This window comes from Meleagris gallopavo, chromosome 3 (genome assembly GCF_905368555.1).
Source record: "Meleagris gallopavo chromosome 3, MGAL_WU_HG_1.1, whole genome shotgun sequence".
Lineage (NCBI taxonomy): Eukaryota > Metazoa > Chordata > Aves > Galliformes > Phasianidae > Meleagris > Meleagris gallopavo.
The window spans coordinates 26,809,577-26,837,464 of record NC_139406.1 but is presented as its reverse complement, the minus strand read 5'-3'; the positions used below and the strand labels follow the sequence as shown (position 1 = coordinate 26,837,464).

Genomic DNA, 27,888 nt, shown 5'->3' with positions numbered 1-27,888 from the left:
CTGTTTACATAAGTGCAAGATACAGATAAAACAGAGTGTTGCAAGCAATTCTACCTGCTACTTCTTTGATAAGGCATAACTGGTACTCTGTTCTGTGCATCAAATCCTCACAAATGCCTTGACCTGGAATCCATACTTTCCCCTTTTCTTTTCGTGTCCTTCTCATTAACTGTGATATCAGTTCTATTCCAACAACAGAAAAGTACAGCAGGTGGATGATGTCATTCTCAGGAATACAAGGCATACAAGAGATTGTTTGTTCACAGAATATTTAAGGATTCACTTTTCACTGGAAAGACTTAACAACAACAGAGATAGATTCTTTAACTTGTGTTTCCATTAATAGTATCTTTACATTATGAGCTTCTGAAGGGACATGAAGAATCACATAGCTGTAAAAAAAAATAAAAGCCAACAAAAGGCCTGGGCAGAGCAATCAGTGAACTACGTGATGATCTAAGCCCTTAGTAAATAAAATTCAGAAGATGCTGCATGACAAAACATGTTAGATATGACTGTTTTGCCCAATCCTTTCTACATGTAGCACTGCACTGCCCAGTTTTTCAGGCATTTGTGGTATCGGCATGTGCAAAATGCTGAAAGTTAGAGGTCAGCTCAGAACTGCCTGAAAGGCTAGAACCTATGATGAGACTTAGTTGCTATGGACAAAAATAATTAGTAAATAAAATAGGCTGTATGCAGCCCATGTTGCACAAACTGTTACACGGGGTTTTATTTAGGAAAGGAGCCAGCACTCGCTGTGTTACAAGACATTGAGAGCACAAACACTGGGGAGGTGAGTGTCTGAGGCTGGTGAGGAAGCCCCGATATAGAGCAGGCACTTTATCACTTCACTTGAGAGTCCTAAGTTCTATACTGCAGGCTGCACTGTGGCAAAGAGGGGGTGGCAGATAAAAGTGACAGCTTTTTAATTAGAAGCTCTCAGCTGGATTGTTAAAGAGACACAAAAATTACAGAAAGATGTGTAACAGCACGACCCACAGAGGCACTGTAGGTACAGCAGACTGGGTACACTGGATAAGAAGATTGTCCCTGTAGGGTTGGAACTGCCCCACCTTTGACAACAAGTGCCAATCAGCCCTTGACAGCCAATTTTGCCCCACTCTAATTTTGGCTTCCAATCAAATGGATATAATTCCAGAAAGACAGGCGTCCTCAGATAAGCTATCTCTGGTGGTACAACCAGCACGAGGTTCCCCACCCTTTTCATCATCCTCCACCACTGTTTCCTCCCACTGCCACCCAACTGTGGGCACCTAAAGTGCAAGCCCCAGTGCCTGCCTGCATGCCTTGTCTTCAGCAGCACGCTGCCGGGAGCAAAGCGCAACAACACACCGAGATCAGGCTGCAGGGAAGGCAACCAGATGAACAAGTAGCCAGCAAAATGTTTCCTCTCTTGGTATGAAAATAAGGGACTCTGGCTCCACTGTGCAGATTCACAGTAAGTTCTAGTGGCTTAGCCATAGGAATCCTTTAATGTACCAGTGAAGATGGGTAAGTAACAGACAGAGGCAGGTAATGATCGTGAAATCTATTCACATGACCAAGGCTAAGTGCTTTTGGCAGTGGGTTGGTGTTTCAGCAGGAAACCATCCAAGAGCCTGATCTAGTTTGTGTTTATAGTTAGTCTTTATAACGCTACTTGTTGGTCCATCTTGTACTGGCTCATGGTTTTTTTTAAAGAAAAATTAACTACCTGGCTGCTTGATGTTCATCTGAATTGCCAATGAAACAAAGTTTTGAATGAGAGAGAAAGAGCGTTATCAAGAATCATAGAATCACAACATTGGAAAGGACCTACAAGATCATCTAGTCCAACCATCCTCCAATCACCATTACTACCCACTAAGCTACTAAACCATATCTTGTAGCACCTATGAGACATACTGAACCTATTTCTCAAGTTCCGCGTGTAACCCATGCTTCCTCTATAAAGAGTGCTGTGTCCTTCAATGGCCACATGACAGAGGAGCTAAGGAAACTGCTACAGGATTGTCAGTAACAGCCCTTCTTGATACTTTTCTGTTAAGAAATGTAAGCTGGAAAGGGACTGAAGGGAAAAAAATGAAGGGAAAGGTTTGCTGACAACCTGTAGTAAGAACAGAGCTTGTCATCCGCAACTTTTTCTCATCTGATTTTTTTATGTGGGCATTAAAGGATGAGGAAGTACCAAAAGGGCATTTAACAAGAAATTTTTAAAAAGCAAAATAACCTCAAGTAACAGTGAGGTTAAAATGCTCCAAACATATGAAAATATTCCTGGCACACAGAGGTATATCTGTGTGGAAGCATGTTTACATGCTAAGTAAGAAGCTGCATCCTACAGAAATTCCATAAACATTGCACTTTACATTTTTCCCATCAAAGCAACAGTTGTCCAAGAGGAATAGTCTCATACATTCCATAACCCAACATCTGTAAGTTATTCCTCTTCTCTAATATTTCCACAAGGCATATTTGGATGAAATTCATAGGTGATTACCTTTCTTCAACTAATGCAATGAAATTCTAGCTAAAGGAAGTCATACATGGCAGTCTGGGAGAAGGTGCAAACAAGAGCTTTGTAATCACAAAGGCCCCTTGTAGTTCATGCAGAGTGTGCATCTGCAAAACAGTCTGTTTTGGAGAAGAGGAGTGACTAAGACAAGATTTGACAGGGATACCAAAGATACTCCTTACAGATGAGAAAGACAAGTATTGTCTTACAAGAAGCCATATGGACATCACTGGAAGTTGTTCTTACTGTGCTACAAACCTGGGGACAGGATGGGCATCCCTAGCCAAAGCAAAAGGCTTAGCAAATGCAGAAATATAGATGGTGAAGCATGTAACTACATGCTTAATGGGTTCAGGTACATACAGATGATGTGAACATCAGCTAGAGAGGGAATTTTAAAGCCTAACTGAACAAGAGAAAAGCTTGTGAAATTTGAACATGTACACAGGGCATTGGTCAGATCTGTACCAGACGAAGATGGTGGTCACTGCTCTGCAGAAGAGCTAGTGTTTAGGAGTTGTCCTTGGTCTGTGGGAGGAAGGGGAGGACACAGCTCCCAGGTTTGTCATTGTGGTATAGGGAGGGCACAGGGGTGGGAAAGGAGAACAGTTTGCATATTGCTTCAGAGCACCTAAAATTGCCTTGCCCTTCATGCAAAACTAGCCCTTGCAAACCTTCCCCTTTTCATGCTCCAACTCAGTGCACTACATAGATATCTTTCATTTTGTCCCTGGAATAGTACACATACTCACTGGCTCAGGATTTGGCCTTGTGAGTCCTCCCTTTTGCACATTTACGCTATGCCTTCTCAATCAGTGAGACACATGCAGGGACTTTTACTGGGGACTGTTTAGCTACCGTGATGATGCTTTCAGTGCTATCTGACACAAATGTCAATAGTTCCCCAGCTGCAAAAGGGTTAGTAGATCTAAAATTAGATTAAGCAGCTGTGTTTAGGTTTGGGGAGGTGCCTATGGGTGCTGGGCCAATGCTGTTCTTTGTCAGTCTGCTCTTTCAATAAGAGGTCAGAGGTGGAAATGGAGAGGAATCTTGCTATTTCAACACTTAAGAGGGAATCTTTCATACCAATTTTATTGAATAGCCTACTGTCAAAACAAATTCCAGAGCCAATTCTCCTCCATTGCACAGTGAAAAAAACAACCAAGGATACTGGAAGTTGGTTCTAGATTAAAGAAAATCAAATGCAGTCTTCACATTGCAGTAATAAGTTAGATGATTTCTCTCAGGACTGTACTAAGAAGGTAATCCTGAGATAGTTTGCTTTAGTCATACTACTTCTGAGTACTCAGTTATTTTTCTAGAAGTATCTATTTGACACTACTGAATTTTTTTCTTTTTGTGTTGCAGAAATATTCCCAGAAGGTTTTGCAATGTAAACAGCTGCATACCTGATCACAGTGTGCTCAACAGTCCACTGAAAGGAAATCCTAGTCTACATCTGCGGAAGGAGCATAAACTGTTCCACAGAAATCCTAAGGAAATTTTCTGAATATGGGTATACCAGATTGGTCTTGAGGAGAAAAATATAAGACAAAATTAATTCCTTCTCATCATATATTACAGTCAGTGCTTTGCCACAGGATCTAGAGTTCCTTCTAGGCAGTCTTCCATGATGGCTGGCAGGGAACTCCTGATGATGCTGGGATTCTCTCAAGAGCTGAAAGATCTGGATTAGTCTGGAAGTCTGCGGAACAAGTCTGTTCAATCCAAATTTCTGAAAGACTTATCTTTCCTTACTTACTTGGCCAGTTTTCCTATCTGCTTTTTCATTGTTTTTACCTCAGGAAACACAAACTCTCTTTGCCTTCCCTGAACAGAATCCATTCTTAACTATATTAGTACTCTGATAAGTTACCCTTGACATAATTTTCCTCTTTGCAAGGCATCCAACAATTGCAATGTATACCGTCTCCTTGGGTCTTTGAATACAATGCTAAGAGAAAAACCTTAATTTTATTAGCATTCTTTTCCTCAAAAGGAAGAGCAGATTATTCCAAAAATCCCAGTTTCTCAGAATGAAGTGAAAAAAGCTCATGACAGAAGTTCAGGCTAAAGAATTTTATGTATATAAAAGATATTACATAAGGAACTGCCTTTCCTCCTTTTAAGTTCTGTTACACAAATGCAAAAGAGATCAGAATGAAGCCTTGCAGCTAGATGCAGGTGGCCATAACTTTTCGTGCTAAGCATATGTAATTCCACTGAAGACATTAGTGGTGGAGATATGGTGATTGATGTTCATAGAAGGTAAAAACAATCTTTGAGAATCTTTTCTAATTTAAGAGATCACATACAAACCATGAGGAGGTTTATTTTAGTAAGGCCATTCTGCTCTAAAAATAGTTTAGGAAGGAGATGACACTCAAAGTGGTCAACCTTGTGGCAACTTCCTTGCTCTCATCTCTAAGCGCACCGCAGTGGTGATTTGGAACTCCTGAGCTTAGGAGTCCCAATAAATGTTCTGCAGGACCAGAAGGTAGCCACGCTGCAGAAGAATGCTCTAAACTGAAGCTACTTGGACTTCCAGTGCAGCTGTTATGCCTCCAAATGAGAAAGACCAATACGGTTAGCCATTGAGGTCAGCTTCCTGAAACCTTTAGCAATAGTTAAGGCTGTTGAATGTAAAACAGTGTTTTAAGATTATTTACCACTTTCTTGAATGAGTAATTTGAAATTTGAAACTCACTGGAAACACAGTCAAGATTACAATCTTCAAACAGTCGCAAACACCATACTGAGTATCAGTATCTTACATCAAAATGCAACCGTTTTCTTCACATGGATAGATCAGCAAAGCATCTAAGCCAACATGTTTCTGGCAGAGCTTTGAGGGTTACAAGGGTTCAAAGCTTAGAAAATAACAGTTGTTGAACTAAAGGGTCTTCAATAGCACTACTCTTGAGCCCACTGTCATAAATTGCCCCAGGCTGACTATTATGATCAAGTGAAACCTACATAACTCAGACCACAGAAATTCTTTCATCAAGGCCTTAATTTCTGGCTGTAGTACCAGGTAATCTGAGATGTTTTAAACACCATTCGAACATTGATTGAATTTTTCTAAATTCTTCCACTCATTTCAATACAATTTTCTTTTTTTTTTTTAACTTTTTTTTTCTTTTCTTTTTTTTTAACAACTGGCGATCAATGAGAGATTTTTACAGAAAGCAACTAATGTTTTGTGGCTCTCCAACTAGAGGCACTAACAAAACCAGACGATCAGAAAACACAGATCAGCCTGAAAAACACTGATAATTGAGAAATCAGACCACTGTTTCCAAGTTTTGTATCTAAATTTTGGGCATCTGAAAACCAGGTCCACTCTCTGTTCAGCAAGCATGTTCAGGGAGGTATGTCTTAGCCTCTCACAAACTCTTTGCCATGACTTGTAAACTAAAGCGTGGAGAGGTAGTTAGCAAAAAGAACGTATATTGACATATTCTGGTTTCAAAGCTCCAGAGCTGGTTAAGGCATTGCTTCCCTGCAGCAGAGGGAGACTTCCAAATGCATGTTCCACCACAGCACCCTCAGAAAACAAGCAACTGTGCAGCAGAGAAGAGTAATTTTGAATTATCTGAATTATTTGGGAGTTCAAGTCTCCTTGATTTACAGTGGTGTTTAGACTTTTAACACAACCTGAGCTTCTCAGGATGAGTAGAGAAAAAAGAAACCCACACTAAGAATGCTGTTGAACTTGAGTCCAATTGCAGCCATAGCTGAGAAACATCACAGCTTCCTCCTTGTCCGGCTGAACAGGAAACCTCTATCTGCTGTTCCTCTAACTTCTTCCACAAACACTCAGAGCAGTCTGGACATATTACCCATTTCCTCCCGACCCACAGTTGTTTATCTCCTTAGCATCTGCCATGGCCTAGGAGTTTGGATCAAGTTCTATACCAGGTGCTATGGTGTAAATTTAGATCAACCAAGCAGAAAGGTTTCTAGAAAACTCCAGAAAAAGAAAAGAAATGTGCACCTCTAAGTAATGGGTGCCCTAGAAGTAGTTGTAGTGAAGTCTGAGGGAGCGCTTTTCCAGCTGTTGAAATCTCAAGAAAGCTACATCACCTCCTTGTTCTCACCCATAGCATCTTTCAAATCATTACTTAACACACACGCACAGAGCTACCAAAAATTTTTTTTTCAGGTGTGTTCTGTTGCTTTGTTGTTGTTGTTGTTTAAAGGGCAATGTGCCATAAGGCCTAAAGGTCTGTTCAGCTTCAATGCCTTCCTCCACATTCAAATTCAGGAACATGTCAGGGCTTTATCTCTGTTGCAGTAGTATCACGGGACACCTTTAAACAGGCTGCCATCTCTCATTGCATTCAAGGAAATGGTGGTTGTTCAGTTTGGGATTATCTTAAACTTTGTGGAAAGACATTATCTCAAGTTCCTGGGCCAGAGCCTCATGACTTTCTGTCATTTCTCTTCCCTATTTATAAATCTTTCCCCTTTTTCTCTCAGCCAGCCCCCCCACCCCCAACTCCCCACCCGCTCCCTCTCCACTTGGACCTGCTTCTGCACGCTCCTGGAGGTGAAACTCAATAGCTGCAGTTGTGACACTGCAGATTGTGTGTCATATTGTAACCGGGTTTCCACATCCTCCTCACTCTGTTGTAAAAGACCTTGAAGAGGAAGAAGTGCAAATAATGAAATATAGGAAAGCAGGAAAAGAGGAAGCAGCCGAGAGAGAGCAGCCCAACTGAAATGCTAAGAATTATGGAGAAGTGACAGAAAGGGAAGCACAGACCAGGAATTATACTTGGTGACTTAGAAGAAAAAAATACAACAAACAAAACATACACAGGCACAGCCTTTTCTGCCGCTAGAACAATCTCCCAGATTACTCCTTTCCAACTTTCATTTACTTGGCCTGTACTCCCCTCCCCACCTACTTTTAAGATATTTACTGAACAGTGCTACTGTGCAGGCAGCCTCACTTCATCAAAGCTGAACCTACCACTCTGCTTCTCATCTTCATATTAAGAGGATGGACGAGAATAGGTATCGTTCTGAAGAAGAAAAGAGGGAAATCAAACACAAGGGAAAGACCTCAAGATTCCTCACCTTAGGGTGGGAGTGCTCGATTAGGCAATGGTTTTCTTTGCCAAGAGCAGAGTGGTGGAAGAGTACTGAAGGAAATTAGCTAAAGAAGAATAGGGATTGCCTAACAAGGCAATCCTGCCTGATTGCCAGGGGATGGAGCAGACAGCTTAGGAAGTCCTTCCCATGAGATCATGTACTGTTCCGTCCTGCAAATTCAGAATGAAACTTGGCTGGAGCAGAAAGCATTTAAAATTCACATGAAGAATTTTCTCTTCTCTATTTGTAGGCAAAAGAGATACAAAGCAGAATGTGAATCTATTAAAGAACAGCATATGACTGAGCCTTTTGCACTCCCCCTATCTCAGGGACTTTTCTGTAAGAATTAACCTGATACAAGGATGAGTAAAAAGTAAAACTTGTAAAATGACCCTCTATAAATATCACAGCCCCTTGAATTATGCAGACTTTTTGAGTCAAGCTCCAGTCTTATCTTATCTGGTGGCTAACTGACTGTTGTAGTTTTTCAGGAAGATAGTGGTGAAATCCTGTATGTAAATGAAGACAGGAGTGTTACATAAAGGTGTACTGCGGTATAATTATTTGTTCATCACTGTGTGAAAACTACCCTGTTGGAAGAGCTGGTTCGAAACCATTTGTGGCTATTCCCCCACAAAGGAGGCTGTCAGGAGGTGATAAGAAATGGGTATTAGCGAGGCTTCACTTTCTTTGAAACACTCTTGCACAGCAAGCACCAGCAGGCTCTGATATTTTCCCTACTGTTTATCTGTAAAATAGAAAATATGTTCTGGACCACTCAATCAGTATTGAGTTCTTCAGCTAAAGTTAATATATTTTGGAACATGTAGGAAAGAGAAGAGAGAAATTTACCTATGTATGAAGAAATTAGCTTCTGATGAACAGCAGCATTCTCTTAGACCTTGTGACTGTTGGAGAGCTGCACTGCATTTCCCATCCTGCAACTCTAAGTGCTCTTGTGCTTCCTAACAGATATAGCAATAATAGCTCTAGTTCATGGTCAAGTATCAGAAAAGGGAGATTATAAACAGGAGGGAAATCAGCTTTTTACATGAGTAGATAGTGACAGGACAAGGGGAAATGGTTTTAAACTAAAGGAGGGGATATTTAGATTAGATGTCAGAGGGAAGTTTTTCACAAAGGGTGGTGAGGCCCTGGCACAGCTAGCTGCCCGTAGAAGCTGTAGTGCCCCATCCCTGAGGTGCGCAAGGCCAGGTTGGATGGGGCCCTGGGCAGCTGAGCTGGTGGGTGGCACTCCTGCCCACAGCAGGGAGTTGGAGCTAGATAATCTTTGAGATCTCCTCCATTCGGAGCCATTCTATGATTCTATAAATACTTTTCTAGGAATGGCAGGGTGATCAAGCTGTATTATTCACAAACAAATAAATGCTGATTCTGTGCATACATGTCCATGTACATATACGTAGGTCATAACAGCAGTAACGCACCCTATTTATTTCCATGGAAATTATAACAAAGAGCTCAGTAAGACTATTTGATAGAGCAAATTTTCAGCTACAAAACACTATTTTTCAATATACTGACCAATATTGCTATACGTTTTCACCAACAATGAACAAAAGTGTGCATGTCATTCTTGTAAAAATCTGCAACAGCAGAGGTGACCTACTGTTTCACAGATGCTATGATAGCTGTGGGCTGTGTCTTCAACTTTTTTTTGATGGAGAATTCATGTGTCATTCCATGGACTGTCGTTTTGACTCCTGCTTATAGTGGTGACACCGTGACTAATCATCATTAATGATGTGGTCCAGGAAACTTTCACCTTCTGCCTTATATTGGTTCAATAGATCCTAATAAACTTGCATACGGTGTTCTTTCTATTCTTGTGTGCACATTCATGGGACCTGCCTGGCACAAACTGCTACATTCCAACACTGCCACCATCATTTCCAATACCGAAGCTGATATTCAGCTCCACACACAGCTCGCTGGTCATAACCTGCTAATTGGTGTGGATGAGCTGATCAAGATACTGTTCATTTTGTGCTGTGACAGCTGTCCAGAATGTGGCTTGTCTTTCACATCTCTGTCACCTCTGCTGAAACACACCACCCACCACCACACAGTGCTCACATCCACTATTTTGTCTCCATAAATGTTCAGTAAGCATCAATGAACGTCAGTGGATGCCATTTCTTTTCACATGGAGGAATTCAATGACACAATTTTGCTCCGTACACACTTCTAAGTCAAACGCCGTTCTTCAGACTGCCCCTCTGCTGCCATTTGTCACTCAGCAACAAAATATAAAGGAATACTCATGGGAAGGTTCAACCTCTGCTGATATCCCACCAACATCTGCTTCTGACATTGTGCCAACTTCATAAAATAGGACACATTACTTTCAGAGCAGCCCTTGTATATGAGAGATGTATGACCACTGCGAGGGTTTTACCCACCTTATCTGATACAGAAAAGGTCTGGTGTATAATTGGGGTGCAAGGGCCATGACCTGAATGCTCCTGGGTTTTCTGGTTCTTGTCTGGTTTTAACTTCAGTGGAGCCCCTCTTAGAATTGTAGAATCATTAAGGTTGAAAAAGACCTGTAAGATCATCTAGTCCATCTGTCCACCTACCACCAACATTGCCCACTAATCCACGTCCCTTAGTACTACTTCTGCCTTCTCTTTAAACACCTCCAGGGACAGTGATTCCACCACTTCTCTGGGTAGCCTGTGCCAACGCCTCACCACTGTTTCTGGGAAGAAATTTTTCCTAACATCCAACCTGAATCTCCCCAATGCAACTTAAGGCCATTACGTCTCATTCTATCACTGTTAACTGAAGAGGCTGACCCCCACCTCACCACAACCTCCTATCAGACAGTTGCAGAGAGCATTTCCAAAAACAAAAATCAGTCATGCAGCTATTCAAGAAACAATGCTCTGTCAAAAAGTCAAAAGAGTATTGTAAGAGAGAACTTAGCTCTGGATGTTCTCCACAGTAAATGGATCAAATTTGATTTTGGATGAGAAATGGCAAGTGCGAGAAGCAGAAACATTATTTTTCTGTCAAGACAGTCATAATGCTACTAACTGTTAAATCAGGACAGTAGGAAACAACTAAGCATTGTTCTCTCCTGCAGTCCTAGCCATAAGGAAAGACATGAGTAGTTTGCTTGATTAAGGAGCAATACTACGAGGGGATTTTTATGCTGATGCAAACTTGGAAAAAAGAGAACATTAAATAGCATTAGAAATAGGCAATACTTGGTCCAGAACTATTCTCAATTTCTCACCAAGTATAAACAGTACTTTTATTTTCTTCTTGACAAACAGCTGCCTTATCCTTCAACTTACAGAGTGTTTGATAATGAGCCAAACTTTATGACATCAAAGAGGGACGCGGCACTGGATTCAGACTTGGGAAATCTAGGTTTAATTCCTAGCTCAGCTACAGACTTCCTGTTTGGCCATGGGAAAGGCACTTATTCCATCATGTGCCTTTACTTCCCTAAATGTACATCTTTCAATACTTTTTTTAATAGGGATAAGACCTTTTTTTTTTTTTTTTTTTTTTTTTTAATGGGGAAACTCAGAAGTTTTGCTACTATCAGAAATGATTACTGTATCAGAGTGCATGCCTTACATGTGCCCCAACACATGAAGCTGGAATCTGGCCATGCCGTGGCCATCACCTTCCTGGCATGTGTCCCATAGGAGGCAATTGGGATCATGGGGCAGAAGCAGTGGTAGCTGCTATCACTAAGGTGTTGGTGAAAATGCCACACATAATCTGAGAAATGTCCCACAGAATTATACACAAGTAGAAGATTTTTTTATCATCCCTCCAAGTAAACTTCACATCCATAAAATACTGGAAATCAAGTGCTTGGAACATTCAACCAGCTCTCCCTTATCTGGGATTGCTCCAGGTCAAAAAGGAGACTTTTTTTTCCACAGGCTATTGACACAAGAGAAAGAAAGGAACTGTAAGTTTCCCCAGGCAGCCTGTTCCCATGTTAGAGAGAGAGAAGTAAAAGTCACAGAGGTAACTACGTCAAGAAAAAACAGTGTAAGCTGTTTAAAATATCCAAAACATTTAAAAAATTCCTTCTCCACTAACATCAGCATGGCAGAAGCTATGAGTGGCCTGAAAAAGGAGACAAGAGAGGGGCTAAGCTTGTACCTTTATTGTAGGACATGACTACATACTGAGAACTGTGTCATCTCTTGTTCAGAACTGTAGAGCTTCTCATATACGTTCAGTCATGAGCTGTGAAATCTCTACAAAACCAAATTACTGGAGTATTTTGTAATTTAAAAGACCTTCAGAAGTATCTCAGCAAAAAAAAAAGCCTGGACAAAGACACAGATTTGAACTCTTGCAAGTAAAGACAGCTTGAGCAAGTACTAAAGATTTACTTCCCTCTACCCATCCTCACTCACTGTCCTATCACATCAGTGTTTGACTGTAATTCCACTCTTGCCTATACAAATCAGTCATAGTGATCAAAATTTGGGTTCCCATAAGTGTTCGTGATCTTTTTAGATTATCAGTTTTGGCATTTTCCTGCGCTCTCAGCATTTATGGAATATTTGAAAGTGTCTAGCAGACAAAATTTTGTCAAACTTCCTCTCCAACCTTGGTCTCATGTCCTAGGCAGTATAAGTGCCCTTGGAGGCCTCTTTTTGTTTCTTTTTAAAACGTGTCTCAGTTTCTGCTTCAAACACTTTCCAAATATTGCAAAAAACGCACATCTTTACCAAACAGAAAGGATTCTAGGAGTGTGTTACAAGTTTTCTGCTCTCTCCTGTGACTTTTAAGCAGTCACATGTATTGGTCAATGATAGATCCTACTACAATGTTAAATGGGGATGATTTTTAGACAGGCAAAACTCTGAAGTTCTAACTCTATGTCTAAACATATGTATATATATGAGTTCTGTGTGTTCGAGGGAACACTGAACTCAAGATCTGAGAACCGTTAAGTATCAAAATCATACTCTTTACACAGAAATTGATCATTTTGAAAGGACTACTCACACAGTGACTAGTTTCTCCCTAAACCAGTGTCTCTAAGTTCATTCCCATGTTCAGTGTCAATAAAATATAAATCCTAGGCTGCTTAGGCATGTGAAAAGTCACCTGGTGTGGTACTACAATTAAGAAACCTCCACCTATCCCATTACCTACCATATTGGAACTAGTTATTGCTACCAATCTAGGGAGTGCATCAATACTATTCAGTCCAGGATTAATACTGCACCTATATATCATGCTAACACCCAAACTGTGTGGCTGAATTAAGAGTAAGACACATGGAAAAGGTGAAAACATTCCCTCCTAAAATGCAAAGCAACTTTATTTCTTATTAGCTAAAGTAAACTTTGATATCTGGGCCATTGCTCTGCTCCGTGGAGTACAGTGTGAGGTCTGGAAATCAAACTAAATCTTGCAAATTCTACCATCCGTGAACACATCTAATCTGAAAATACGACTTGCTGTAGTGAATCATACAGGCTAGACCAGGCCACTGCCAGGCAAGTGTCAGACTTTGCCTTTAGAATGCTGACCATTAACTGCTAAGATGGTCAGAAGAGAGACAAAAATATCAGACAGACCAATGATGCTTTGTTCATGTGGAAGAGAGCATCTCAAAGAAAGAAGCTACTGCCTCATCCAACAGAAAAAGCCAGTCGTAATGGCTGAGTTCTTCTGAGTACTTTCTAAGGTGCTCAAATCCATGTTATTCCAATATCCTAGTGGCTGGCTGTGGGTTCCCAGAAATTGTCAGACATCAGGGTTGTCACTTCTCTCATCAGTGCTGAGAGCTCTCCTGGACACCAGGACAAAATTTGGCTCATCCAACACCTCAAATTCCTTTTACTGAAAGGCACTGTTGCAGTGAAAGGTTGTGGGCTCACACCTTCAGGTTAACGTGCTTCTCAAGTGTCTGTAGAAGAGAACGTTGAAAGTTTCATTTTCTGTTGTCGTTTTTTTATCGGATGCATGTGCAGTGGCTGTTAGCAGTGCAGGACAGTGGCATGCTGAGACTAACCTTCCCAGCAAGTCTTGTGAAATTTGTTTCTGCTGATGCAAATGTGCTATTTGCTAGAGCTCCACATTGCTATCTGATCAACTCATCCTAGGCCTGAATGTGAAAAACACAACCCACAGCCCAGAATGTGGGGATCACTGTGTTCTCAGGAAGTATGCAAGTAATATAACTATCTTTGCTCTCTCTCATCGAAGGTAAAAAAGAAGGGTGAAAAAAAAAGACTTTGAACAGCAAACACAGGAAGGCTGGAGACTGCATTTTGCTCACCAAGCCTTGCCTTTGTAAGGGTCATACATTGCACCTAGCTGTAGCTCCTCAAGACATGAAAAAGAAGATTTCCCGTGTATCAATCTCTGTTGCTTTCTGCAATGGGTGTACAGAAGGGTTCATCACCATATCTGTTGCAGTTTTTTTAATTGTGCCTTTGTACTCATTTGCTCAATTAGCTACTGAAAAATCTACAAGTTAGGCATGCAACAGCTTTTAATGGAAAACTGTATCTCAAATAAGAGATAAAAGATATTATATCTGCTTTTTCCGTGTGATTATTTCAACACATTAGTAACCTATCCCTCTGTTCTGAGGACCAGACTTCTCCCAAAACATAACTACAATGCTACATTTGTACAATGTTACATTTAGAATAGGACTATAGAAGAATCATCTGAAGAAAGCATTTCATGAACCTAGTTCTCACTCTCCATTACAGAATTTGTCTGACTGACGCTATAGGAAATATATTGAATAAAATATCTGAATGAGTGAATAAGCAGCACTTAAACCAAAGCCCAACAAAGATAACTGGACAGTCTCTGTTCACACCAGGAGAGCTCACAGGGCTTGAGAGAGTTTATGATCACAGCACTGTTGGAGACAGGGACCTCTGTTCTGCCTTTTCCTAAGAGAGGCTACTTGGCCTCTTCTCAGAGAAGAGGTGACCTCCCTCTATGTAGGGGAGCATTACCTACAGGAAAGTCTCTCCCAGGCCTCTGGAGCCTTTGGTCACTTTCCACTGTGTGTCTCCTTGGGAGCGTCAATATTGGAGGTGGCTGCCATCCTCTCACCAGCATGCATTGCGTGCTGCAAGGAGACAGCCCCAGGAGCCCATGAATCTCTTCACTCTGCACAGGAAAAGCAAACACCACCTTCTCCATGCCATCCTTGCTGGGCTAGGCTGCACTGTGCATCAGATCTGCTGGGCACCACCTCTTTGATGAGGAATAGAACGTGGGTCTCCCTCTCCTTTATGCAGCACTTCCTTTCTTCTTTAACTTTTTGGTGGCCCTTGTAGAAATATAACTTCCACCTCTATAGCACAGAGGTTCCAAGGGTCTACAGAGACTGCAAAAGCCACAACGGGTACAAATGTATCTTCCTCAGCCACTGCCCACTTCCCAAATGGAATTTACACTTAGATTTCTTATAGGGATACAGACAAGTTAGGAGGAACTAACATTTTCCCCTTTGAGGTTTGAAAAAAATATTTTTGTTACATGCATTTATTTTGCAGATTGCATGTCTGAAGGGTCTTTTCTTTCTGCCTTGAATGAAAAGCTCAGCTTTCAAGAGCAACGCTCTTCTGTGTACATGTGCCCTCCTTCAGTCTTTTACCCACACACGTAGACACAGAGAAATTCAGTTTTGCAAGCATATAATTTTATGTGTGCAGACCTACATTATAGCTTTGTATGTACATGTGTGTTTGTGTATGTGCTTACACACGTCAAAAGGAGAAAGTAGAATAAATGACTCCCTTTGGCTGGAAAACGCACAGTTGCTTCAAAGAGAGAAGCAATGAATTACAGAAAGTTGTAGGAATGAAAAATATTTTCACATTGGCTCTTTAACTCAAAGGGCTAAATCGTGTATTGTATAAATCAGTCTCTTTCACAGCCCAGAGGAGAAGAGCTTATTAGCAGTGGTTACAGTATGCAGCAAATGTACAGACTCATTAATGTGTAATTACAGAACAAACAATATGAGACTTCTCGAGACTGTTTTGCAGGGAGAAAAAAATCCACTTAACACCACAATAAGCCCATGATAGGATACCAATTTTACTAGGATCTGCTAGCAATGTAGTGGTAAGATTAAACAAATGTGTTGCTACCAGAGGTAATGTCTCATTACCATTATTCATTCCTTGTTTTTTACACGTTAGGCTCCAAGGCCACTGAAGTCTTCTGCTAGCACATTATCATTTCTCATTTTTATTTCTACTTGCCATTATGTGGACAAATGGGCAGGAAAAGACTAGTTCCTATTTGACTTCTAGATAAATTGCTGTAGGTCCACACCTGCAGTACACAGAGTCCCACAGCCCGCTGGCCCACAAAGCTCCCCTGCCTCCCCTCCAGCTTTCAGCAGTGTGAAGTGTTACAAAAGCATTTGGATTCTGGAAGGAAAACTGAGTGACCGTGTTTCGAAAATGAAGGTGCCCCCGTGGTAAAATTATGTTGATGTTGAAGGGATATTCTCAGCTCCTTGCTCACGACTCCAGCCATGCATTTCCATACCAGCAGGACAAGGAGTGGGGAAGCAGAGGGACTAGCCAGGTGGTTTGCTCAGAAGAAATAGTGAAATTAACAGCCCGTATTGTGAATACAGACAGCTGGGGGTTGGGGTTGGAAGGGATATAATTCGACACTTTCTACATAGGTGTTTCTTTCTGTATGTGACTCTTGGCACAAAAAGCAAGCAGCAACTCTCAGTCCAACTCACCGACCTCACAAGGAGGCAAATTAGTTTATTGTGGTGGTTATTGACGTATGTGTGTTCTCCTCAAAAATAAACTCTCATATGGAAAGAACTGGAAAGAGAGCTCCAAAGCACAGATGCAGTGCGAGGGGCAGAAATAGCAGAGTTCCCTAGCCAGCAGAAGCCATTTCAGTGCTAGTAAAACCATCCCACTTCAACACCAACCACGGCCACCACTTCCGAGCGTTGCGACACATATTCACAGCAGGAAAAAATAGGCTCAGTATCTCAGTCCATGTAATGGACTATTCACAGTACTGATCTCCCTCCAAAAAAAAAAAACAAAACCCTTAAGCCATCATTAAAAATCACAACACAAAGCTCTGAGTTTAGAGAAAAACATAGCACTAAAACCACCAAAGATTTGGGAAGTTCAAATCCATGGTGAGGATGTTGGACGATCACAGCTTCTTACCAATACAGGATGCTTTTAAATGATGAAATATGGAGAATGAATATTTCCCCTTCTATTAATTGCAACACAGCTGAAAGTGTCACCAACTTTAGCTAAAGGCCGCCTTTCCATTGCACTACACATTTCTGTTGCGTTACTTAATCAGCAGGGAGGGTAAAATCATGTGCAGATACTCTGTTATACAAAGGAATTAGCAATTCCCCTTTTTTTTTTTTCTTCTTTTTAAAAGGAGGGGTCAGTAAGCAGGCGAGTTCTTACATTGTTCCATAAAACAATCCACAAGTTACTGACAACTCTGGTAAGAGCTACTTCCTCAGAAGTAACATTTCCATGGTAAAAACAAATGGTTTATGTGGAAGTTCTCCTTACTCTGCAGCACAGTGACTACTGGATTTCTTTTTTTTTTTTTATTTTATGTCAATAAGACTCTGATATGTGTGATATGTGGCTTGGAAGGGTGGAAGTCAATTCATTTTGCTATATTTCTCCACCTTTGCTCTATTTACCACACTTCCCATAGTAGATGTTTTTGCACTATCTCTGGGGGAGGAGAAACAGGGGAAATGGATGAAATGGATGGTGAAAACCAAAGAGCAAAGTCATGGACCTTAACTTTTACTTTTGGAACAACCCTGTTTTGGTTTTCAATTTCAAGTAATTTTGTGTTATCTTTGCTACTTACTAATTCTCTACAAATCTTCAATGGGATTCTTAATTCCGTTTTTATTTACAGATTTTGAAACATTACAGCCAAAATGAAAGGAGCAGGAATTACTCCTGCTTTGGTGTCTATAGTGTTGCTATGACTGACAGTAAAAGGACAGATTGGATACCTTCTTGAGATCTCCTATGCCTATAACTTAAGGCACCTAAATGTGTCTGAAAAATGTATCCCAAAACTGCAATGAACAGAAAAATTAGGTACAACTCTTAACTTAAAATTTGTAAAAAAACAAGGAAAAAGAAACAGACTACAAATGAATTACTTTTTTAGGATACATACTCCTTGCATGTGCACCTTTACAATGCAGAATTCACCTATTTGGGAGGGTGGGAGCAGCAGAAAGTGTCTCAGGCTGCATGTTGCAGGCTACTTTTGGGCTGCTGTTGGGCTGGCTCACTTACTAAGAGAAGCAGTTTGATGAGGCAAAATAATTCCCAATTATCTGCCTCTGGAAGCCAAAGGCCTGGGGTCCCAGTTGCTTCACTTTCACTTGTTAATAGCTTGCTGTGGTCACCCTTCTTCACCATAAATGACACACTGAGAGTGAGCTACGGAATTCCTACAGACTGCACATGTGGTAATGTTTTCTCCTGGAGATACCAATTTACAGGCTTCACATATGAAGACTTGCCCAGTGAGCTTAATGAGAATGGTTCAAGGACAAACCTCCACCCTGCTTTGACAAGGGATGTTTGTTCCAGGCTTTAGGATTACAGCTCGAAAAATGAGCTTACACCACGAAAGGGCTTGTTCTACACGGGGGAAACCCGTGGTAACATGGCAATGCTGTGTATCTCTATTGCGGTGATGAAGCCATTGTATTTGCACATTTTGCAGTGGAACAGAGCCTGGGGAGCTGGAGATGAAGTTATAACAATGTGAGAAGAGTCTGAACAAAATCAAAATGGTGTCTCCATGGGGGTAGGTGGCCCTCATGCTGTACCTCAGCCCAGTCATTAACGTTTTCACTCAGAGTACACTCCTGAAGAGCACTCAGGTTGAACATGAAGTTGCTCAAGACTAAAAACAAGCCTGCACCGAAGAGCAGACAGAAGATAGTGGTGTTGGGAGGTCTGTCCAAACCCTTGGTGCAGAGTCATTCCCCTAAAATAGCCTGAGGATTGGCAAGGTGCATTTAAAGAAGTCCTCCCCAGCTTAAAATACTGTCCCACTTCCAGCCAAAGCTGTGCATTTTTGAATTGTGCTGCAGCCACGGCTGAGATCCTGCTAGATAATTTTAACTCCTGAGCTAGAAAGGGGCTTATCTCTGAGGCACATCTCTTCTGTTCAGATAAAGACAACTTCCTCTAACTGCAGATTAGATCAGCAGGCCCAGTATCCGTACTTAAAAGCCACACAGCTAAACATTCTGCATGTCTCCAGTTCAAACACTTGCTGCTTTCTCAACCGCAAAGAAATAAAACTTGCAGAGCTTTCCTTGCCTTTGGCACTAATGTACCCCCCCGAAACCACAGCAGCACCCAGCAGGCACTGATGGAATTGGCTGCAGCTCCACAAACTGCACAGCTCTGGAGAAATAAGGAAAAATACATTAATAGCTTCATAATCCCCTGCAACATTATGTTGCTACAGCAGCAACAGAAGCCACGCTTCTACCAAATAGATGAGGAGTGGAAAAACTCCTTGCAAAAAAAAAAAAAAAATCCAGAAATTTTTAGAAGCAATTCTATTCCTGGTAGGAAGTGTTGATCTGCCTGGGGGTAGGAAGGCCCTACAGAGGGATCTGGATAAGCTGGATACTAGGCTCAGGCCAATGGTATGAAGTTCAATAAGACTCTTTTCCAACCTGATTGATTCTATGTTTCTATGATAAGTCCAAGCGCTGAGTTCTGCACTTTGGACACAACAACCACAGGCAACAGTACAGGCAGTGTTGGTCAGTGCTCGTCTATAAATGTTTGTATGTAAATTATTACTTAGAGCAGAGCTTGGGTCTGGCAGATTGGCTTTTCAGTGGCCCCATATATCCCACATTCTGCATTCCACTCTTGCATATTTCTTCAGGCTACACACAGCAAAACACATCTTTGTAGATTGGCATGTACTATATATCACACAGAAAATATAGAAGGGCATTTATGAAACCTGTTTTTGTCTTCTCCCACTACACCATCCTATCCTCCTCTATACAAACTCCCAGAAGAGTTCTGCATAAAAAATAATCCTGACAAAAATATCCCTCACTCAAAACCAGGTAACCCATAATGGCAGGGTCTTAGAGCACACAATACTCAGTCCATGCTCAGTATGGACTAGCACTTTGGAGCTAGAAATGGGAGCTTCAGACCAAACAAGAAGGGAGATTCCTAACTTCTCTATTTCTAAAAGTTCCTAAAATACTTCAGTTACAAGTTTTTCAATTCCTTCAGAAGTCTCCTCAGTCAGCCTTGTTTCATTGTGGAGAGTGGAGTCCTCTAAATACTGTTCTTAAAGCTCCCCAAAATATACTGAAGCCAGTTTTCACTCCATCTCGGGGCTGGCAGAACTACAGAGGATTTATCAGCAGTTATTTACAAAGTCTAATCAGCTCCTAAAGACCTTTGAGCGACAAAGATGTACATCTGGAAATCTGAGCAAGCAAAGCACATTACACAGCTCTCCAGGTTCAGTTAGTTCTCCGAATAATTATATGTCCATGCACATACATGTCACACAAGTATTTTATTGCTTATGCACATTACCCTCATAGCCAGTGAGCTCCCACAGGAGGGTGCCCAAAGCCTCTTTGCTCTGGCAGTCTTTTCCTCAGCCCATTTCCCTATCCTACCAAAGCTCAAGAAGATCTGCAAGGTGGACCTGTCTCAAACAATAGGACCAATTTTGCAAGGTGGGGTGGGGCACTTCCCCTTTTGGCTTTTCTCCTTTCCCCCCCTGTCTTCAGCCTTTCCACACTTCTACTCTGTCTCCACCCAGCTCTGTATAGGTTGCAATATATTGATGTAATGGCAAGCTGTTGTGGTTGGTCTGGTGGCCCTTTGAAGTGCTTGTGTCCTTGCTCTCAAATGCTTGAGCTCCTTTTAAGGAAGTAAAGCAGCTCAGAGCAAGGACACTTGCCTGCACCAGTAACTAGCTACTTGTACAGGCTTTCACGTCTAAATGCCCATGGCAAGAGGGAAAACAGCAAGATGTAACAACAATGCCATGTTCCCAATGATGCTAGCTCAGGAGAGCTAGGTGTCAGAAGGCTCTTCCCTCTTATCTCCCCATGCTACTGTTCTGGATTTTAAAGAAATAGTTTCTAATTTCACATTAATCTGTTCTGTCATGCACCGATGTCCAGGACTATCTTGGCTTGCAACATTGGGTATCTCTGTCAGTTATCCAACAGTTTCAACTCCATTTTGTGAGATGAACCGTTCCCACTACCCCCTCTCAAAAAGAAGACTGTCTATACATACTGTGCATTCCAGGTCCATGCTGTAATCTGTGACTAAGACATGATCACTTTTTGTACAAGAAACCCATGAGTTATGCACTGGAATTCTAAATGGTCATCTTCAGCATCAGGCAGCTGCCAGAGCAGAAATGTTGATGTTCTGAGCCCACAGCTACTTTCTAAGTCCAGTGAAACTGTGAGATGGCTTTTTCTTTTTTATCCATCAATGGCTAGATATGGTATGTGCAGTTATGAATAAACAGGTTACCTTCTCAGACAAGCATTACCACTGCAACAAGTAACTCTTTATGCATTAAACAGGGTCTGAGTAACAGCTCACTGACTTATTAGCTTCCCACACATGGCTTGAATTAGGATACAGTCCCCAAGCTGAAATAGTCCTAAATTGAAACCATCTACTATGCATAGGATGTTCAGTACTGATTATCCACAAAAGATGCACGCAACATTTAACCTGAAACTTGAACAGAGGCAGTAGAAATCATCAGAAGATATTTCACATCAGTTTCTGCATTACAGGTTGACATAGGAAATACAGCTGCTCATCTAAAATAAGCTACAAGGAAATAATTGTTAATGGAATAGAATTTCAGTTGGATGTGTATTTCTAAATAGCTCAGAAGTACAAGAGGTATTAAGGAGCATCATAGACCAACATAGATGGTAAAAGTGTGTGTGTGCCTTAAAAATCTAACTTGCATTTCTGAAAGTGTTACTGTATTTTCTAGAACAACTGAATCTCCACTTCAGTGTAGAGCACGTGGCCCTGTAGCGTCCAGAATCACAGAATGATAAGTCTGAAAAAGAAATCTAGGGTGGAGAAGATGGCAAGAAAGAATGAAGGTTTAGTGGATAGAGCAACAGAAAAAATTTGCAAGAGGAAGCTGCTCAACATTTAACAGTATTCTGGGATTTACAACATTAAAAGGATAGCAAGCTAATGAAGGAGATGAAGAGAGGTAGCAGTGACCTGAATACTTTTTGAATATGCTTCTGCTTTGTTGTGCTTCTGAGTGGCATTACTAAAAGTTGCTGATGACTTAGTTCCACAAATGATCTTTTCACACTCATTTATCATTTCTTGATTGGTCAGAAGCAACTCACATCTTGAGCTCAACTGTGTCACACAACTGCAAGCATACATTTCATGATCATCTAAACACCTCCCTTTGAAACTGGTGTCCTCTCTGGTCATTTTAATTGAGAATGCCAAAAACTGAAGGCTCCCCATGAAAATTTCCAGTGTCACGTCTATAGCACTACAAGTACAAAATGTGCTCCAGATCCTAGTGGTCCTCTTTGATAAAGACTGGACTCAAATTAACATTCCTCAGTGCATGTAGTTAGGGGAGACTGTCTTTCTGGGTGCTGCAGAACAAATGGAATGTATTCAAATCATATGTTGAAATACAGCATGCACAAGGGGACTCCCTTTTCAAGACAGAAGCAAATAGGAAATTAGAAAATTCATACAAAACAAAATTGTTGTTGTCTGGCCGTATCTACTCATGTGCATTGCCTGTTGGTTATACATAGGCCACCGCCTATCTTCCAGCTGTAAGATGTATGTAGTATGTCCTCTTCCTAAATACCACTCTTCAAACTGCATTTTCAGAACTTTCTTTTCTATCTAAGTTTTGTGATAAACAGAGATGAGAAACAGAACCTCAGACTTAGAGATGGCAACAATGGATGGAACACTAAGCCTGCCTGCATTGCTATACCACTGCCAGCATAAAAAGATATTTCCCTGATATATGGGATTGCACAGGCCAAACATCCCTCTCAAAGCATTCCTTTTTCCCTAATAAACTGATTTGACTGTGATCCAGAATGTGCATAGAAATCATACAGATCATAATACATTTGATCTATTTTTTTTAAAGTAAGAGAACGTATTTTTTTCAGTATATCCTTTTCAAAAAGTCAGGTTAGAGCTAGAAAATGGAGCAAAAAAGGTGAAAGTATACATAGCTTTATAGAAAAGATGAACATGACAAGTGTGGGAGTTGAAACCTACAGTTAAGATTATTCATAAAACAGAATGCTATGAATTGTCATAGTATTTCTGTTTTGCCATATAGCTTTCTGTTGACTATATCAATATTTCACTACAGGATGTACGCTTCTATATCAAAGAGTTAGAGAAAATGGCTGTAGAAAAAAATATTGAAGGACAAGGAAAATCTTTTTTATTGCTGAGTGTGCAAAGTGAAACAAATAAGAAAGACAGATTGAACTTATTTTAGGACACCAAAGATAAAATGTTCTCCTTCAATTATATTACAGTTTATTACAGTAACTTTTTGTATGTGTTTATAATTATATGTATGTGAACTACTGGAAGCAGAAAATGTAAATTTCAGCACTGCTGATTATCTATATCTGTGATGTGAAGTTTGCTCAATGCAACCAAAATCCTGTGTGTTTATTCAGTTGTGGACAAGGGAGTTTTAAAAATACTGTTATTTTTATCAAGGCTGGAGTATGGGTTAGTTGCTGTGTAGTCGCTGTACTGTGTACTCATGAACTCATTGTACTGAGTTGATAAACAAGCAATACGGGCAAGATTTTGTCAAAAGAGCTACAGTTTGAGAAAAAAAAAACCACAAGTGATCAGTTTATTAAAAAGAATGTTTTAAAATTGTTTGTTCATTTGCATGTCCCTATTGATGTAGAAGATGATCTTTACACTCACATTTTTAGTAAAAGAGGATCAAGAGATAAAATGAAATTACAAAAATTGCTGTATTATCTACCAGTTAATGCTGGAGTTTGGAAGTAGGCTCTATTCTAAGATACTGTACTGTACTACCTTGACTTGGTTATTTTGCCTTTACAGTCTCCCTTTCTACCTTTCTACCATCCTTTATTGTATTTCCTTCAACTATAAACATTGAAAGGCATTTGCAATCTTTGTGTAAGCAGTCTCCCACCCTGAACTTCATTCTTCTAATGGAAATGCAAAAATGATGAGCAATACTTTTATTTGCAGATAAACAGAGGCATTTTAATAGACACTCCTGTCTTGGGATACACAGGGCATTAATCAAAGCTTTCCAGCATTCTGGGAGTCATTGAGCTTTTATTATTGTTATTTTTCCTGCTGGTAAACAAGCATCATGCTCAAGTAATACCATCTCTTTCTTAGTGGACTATATACAAGCTGATGCATGCAGTAGTCATCAGCATCACTAGTCCATCAGGTAGAGCCTGGAATTCCTAAAAAGAATCTGGGTTTTGCTAAGTCGCTTCTGGAAAATAATTTTAATTAAACAGACCTCAATGATTGTGGACTTTTACCTAGAAGAACAAAAATTGATTTTTTTTCTGACGTCCTTGTAGTTAAAAAAAGCAAGGGAAAATGAAGACCAGATATTAGAGTTTGAAACATGAACATTATGTTTTCTACTGTAACATTCCTGGAAAAATCTCAATAGTTAGCATTCAAGATAGCATTTAAAAATTATAACAAAAATACCTGAGAATTTCCTGAATTTTTATCAAATCTGAACTCATACAATTTTGACCTGGAATGAAATATTTCATTCAATTCCCTTCACAGAATGAAAACAATCTTTCCTAAGGGGAAAATCATGCAGTCAGTTATGCTTTAGAAAAAAGATAATTAGGAGATTTCTTTAACTTCTCTGCAGATGAAAAGGCTTGCTGTCCTTCAAAACGCATTTCCCAAAGAGAAGGTTGCAAAAAAACACTAGGCACCCGAGTAATCCTTTGCTAGATTAGATGAAAAGGCATAGGACCTGCTTGTATACCCGCGTACTTTATAGTTGTTTAACATTATATTTGATACTTCTTTGATAATTTGATAATACTTCTCAGAGTGGACTATTCATCTTACCCAAGACTCTCTCATTCTTAACACTCTGCTGTCCTCCAGTAGTAGTAGAAAGGTCCTCTGGTACAGGCATAGGTTCATCTGCGTCATCTGGGACATCGCTAATCGGAGGACTTTCCTTTCCTAGTTGTGAAGAAAGCATCGGTGAATCATCAAGTAGCCTCATTCTCAAATAAGACTGTAAGAGGAACCACAAACCAAATAAAACTGAACAACAAAAAAAGCAGTAAATTAATAACACTACTAAAAGCATGACATCTTTAGGACCAAAACCTGCTGTACTACAAAGAAAGCTTCTTTAGAATATAGGGGAATTGTAGCTGTGAGAAGAATGTGTGGCCAGGATCTCTTCAAGCTTACTGAACTGTGGATACATGGTTACAAGTCTTAATTTTTTGGGATGCTTTTTGGCTGCTCTGGTCATCAGGTTCAGTTAACCCAACACAGACTGACAGAATATAAAGGGTATTAAATGGTCACTGTTCCTGCAAAAGCTTCTACAGTGCACATCCATTGCTTCAATAATATAGTCTAACAAGTCTAACCCACCAGTACTCTTGGACACTTAACAGAACTAGCCAAAGAATGAAATTTTATCTTCAGCTAAAAATTCAACTAAATCTTCATCAAGCTTCACTAATACCGACAGATCAGTCATTGGCTGTCCTTCTGCCTACAAATGATCACGTGCCTACAGTTCCTGGGACCTCCCCAAACACATGCAGTTAGCAGAGGTCAGCCGAAGCATAACTTCAAGGGTTTTATGATCTCATATTTGTAAAGAGGAAACAAACTTCTGTGTCTTTCACATATGAAGTACTGTAGAAGATATCAGTTTGGGGCTTTAGTATATTTTAAGTATAATGGAACTGTGTTCATGCCGAATTCAGTACACTAAGGAAAGTAACTCTCCAGCTAAGCAGTGCGCTTCCAGAAACTGAGGGGTTTCTTGGTTTCCAGGATCAGGCACAGCATACATGTACTGCTCACAGGACTATCTCTGTCTTGCACTCTAGTTTCTTTTAGAGTGATCTCACATATCTGCTTGCAAAACATTCCTTGGAAACAACTACTGAAAGAATTATAGAGTGATTAGTTTTCTTGACTACTCCTGAAAGACCAATCTTTGAATTAACAGCAAAGAAGGAAAAAGGCTCAGATCAGTATTTGAGCTCAGTAACATTAACATAAGACCTTTGTCTCCAAAATGGAGATGTTACCAATTTACAGTGATGCAATCTATTAGACATCCTATGGCAATCAGCACAGCATCAGGAGCAGCAATTTCATGGCACAAAGGCCGAGAAAATAAGCGTTTATTCTAATGAACATTCCCACATGAACACACAAACATTAATTAATTCTGAAATCAGTTCTCAGAAAAATAAAAATTTAAACAAACATTGCTTATATAATTGCTAGCAGTCAGTTGATACAGATTTGTAACACAAGGTACTTGGAAAAAAGAACATGGCTTTCAGCCTCTTGGATGGAGCAGACCAAAGTGCCTTCTGGTCTTTACTGATTGTGGCAGAAAATAATAGATAAGTTTAAGTATCTTCCACATCATTTTGCCCTCTTCCAGGGGCCTGGTAAACTCGGGACTATCTATGACAGTCCTGGTCACAGTTTCATGCTCAGCCTGAGGGAAACATACCCTGCTGTGCAATATGCTATATCCTCCCCATGCTCCAAGGGGCATGCAACTAAAAACCCCTCTAGGGTAACCTGTGCTCTCCCCTACACAGGAAAAAAGTGTAGATTACTAAAATTCCCACAAGAATTACTGTTAAAAATATCTATCTATATGTCCTTGAGAACAAAAGAACATCAAACTACTTGATACTCAACTCCCTCTAATGGCTGTAATCCTTCTGTGAAGATCACCTGAAGTTATTTGAAAATAGGGTAACAGTGGGGGAAATTGACTGTTACGGTGCACAAATATAGGTTTAAATGAATGTAATAAGTGAATGTATTTCTTAATGATGCGCCTATCAGAACGTGGAACAATCACTGAGAGGAGGTGGTGAGAGCAGTGCTAGGTGGAACCAACTGAATCTGTCCAGCCAGAGGACTTGAGGACCACCACAGATCAGTCACGTATAGGCAGATGGATGGGCTGGGTGACTCAATAAGGCTCCCTCCATCTCCTACTTCTGTGCTCTATTCTTCAATGGACAGAATTATGCCCACTGAAAATGAGTGCAACAGTGATTTTGGATTGCGTAAATGGAAGACTAGGAATTTCACAGCAAAGGAAAGTAAAGTACATGTTTATAAAATTGAGGAATTTAAAGGAACTTCCAGCAGCTTTACTGATGCAAGTCCCACACCTGTCAAACTGAGGTATATCTTATGGATAAGGAGGTGTGAATGAGGAGAGACAGCAGAAATATTCCAGACTTTTCAACTCTCTCCCCAGTAAAAGAAAAAATAAACAAACAAAAATCCAGACTGCTAATCTGAGAATAAGAGGCAGCCTGGTCAGAATCAACTCTCTTGGCACTACATCCAGTTTAAGGAAAAATGTTAAATAATAATATTCAAAAGCCACATGTAACTTCCAAGGTGCAAAGTGTGCTCCCAGTTACACAAATGAAAATTGATAGTTTGCCTTAGCCTAGATTCAGAAGAACACATTACTTAAAAAGCTGAAGACTCTAATGGCTACCAATCCACATAAACACTATCAGAGCTATGAGATTTCGAACAGGAAACAAAACCAAACAATACTAATATGTAGTTGAGCATCCTAGAATAAGAAAACAAAGGGGAATGTTTTGAAAATAAGTCTCTTGGAAAATGAACCTTTTTATAAATTGGAACTTTGATCGTTTATGGTGACAAACTGCATTTACTAAATAAATATGAACCTTCCATTTGTTAACTAAATAGGAGTTTGCCTAGATAGCATGAATCAGACAAGCCTCATAGACCTGGTGGGACAGAAGGAGGGTACCTGATACACTTCCTTCTGCAGAGGAAACTGCAGCTAAGAAAACTTAACAAACTTGGCTTTAGTGACTGATCTCCCATCATTTGACTTCTTCATGCTACATATGATATAGA

At 40.4% G+C, this 27,888-nt stretch overlaps 1 protein-coding gene across 10 annotated transcripts in view; it reads right to left on the bottom strand.

Moving 5' to 3' along the window:
* The window catches only part of IKZF1 (IKAROS family zinc finger 1), a 71,419-nt gene that overhangs the window by 25,923 nt on the left and 17,608 nt on the right, over positions 1-27,888 (bottom strand). For all 10 annotated transcript variants that reach the window (XM_085220487.1, XM_085220488.1, XM_085220489.1 and 7 more), the window contains one exon: positions 24,820-24,939. In XM_085220487.1, coding sequence (XP_085076613.1) covers positions 24,820-24,939 — 120 coding nt within the window. The remainder of the gene's footprint in view (positions 1-24,819; positions 24,940-27,888) is intronic.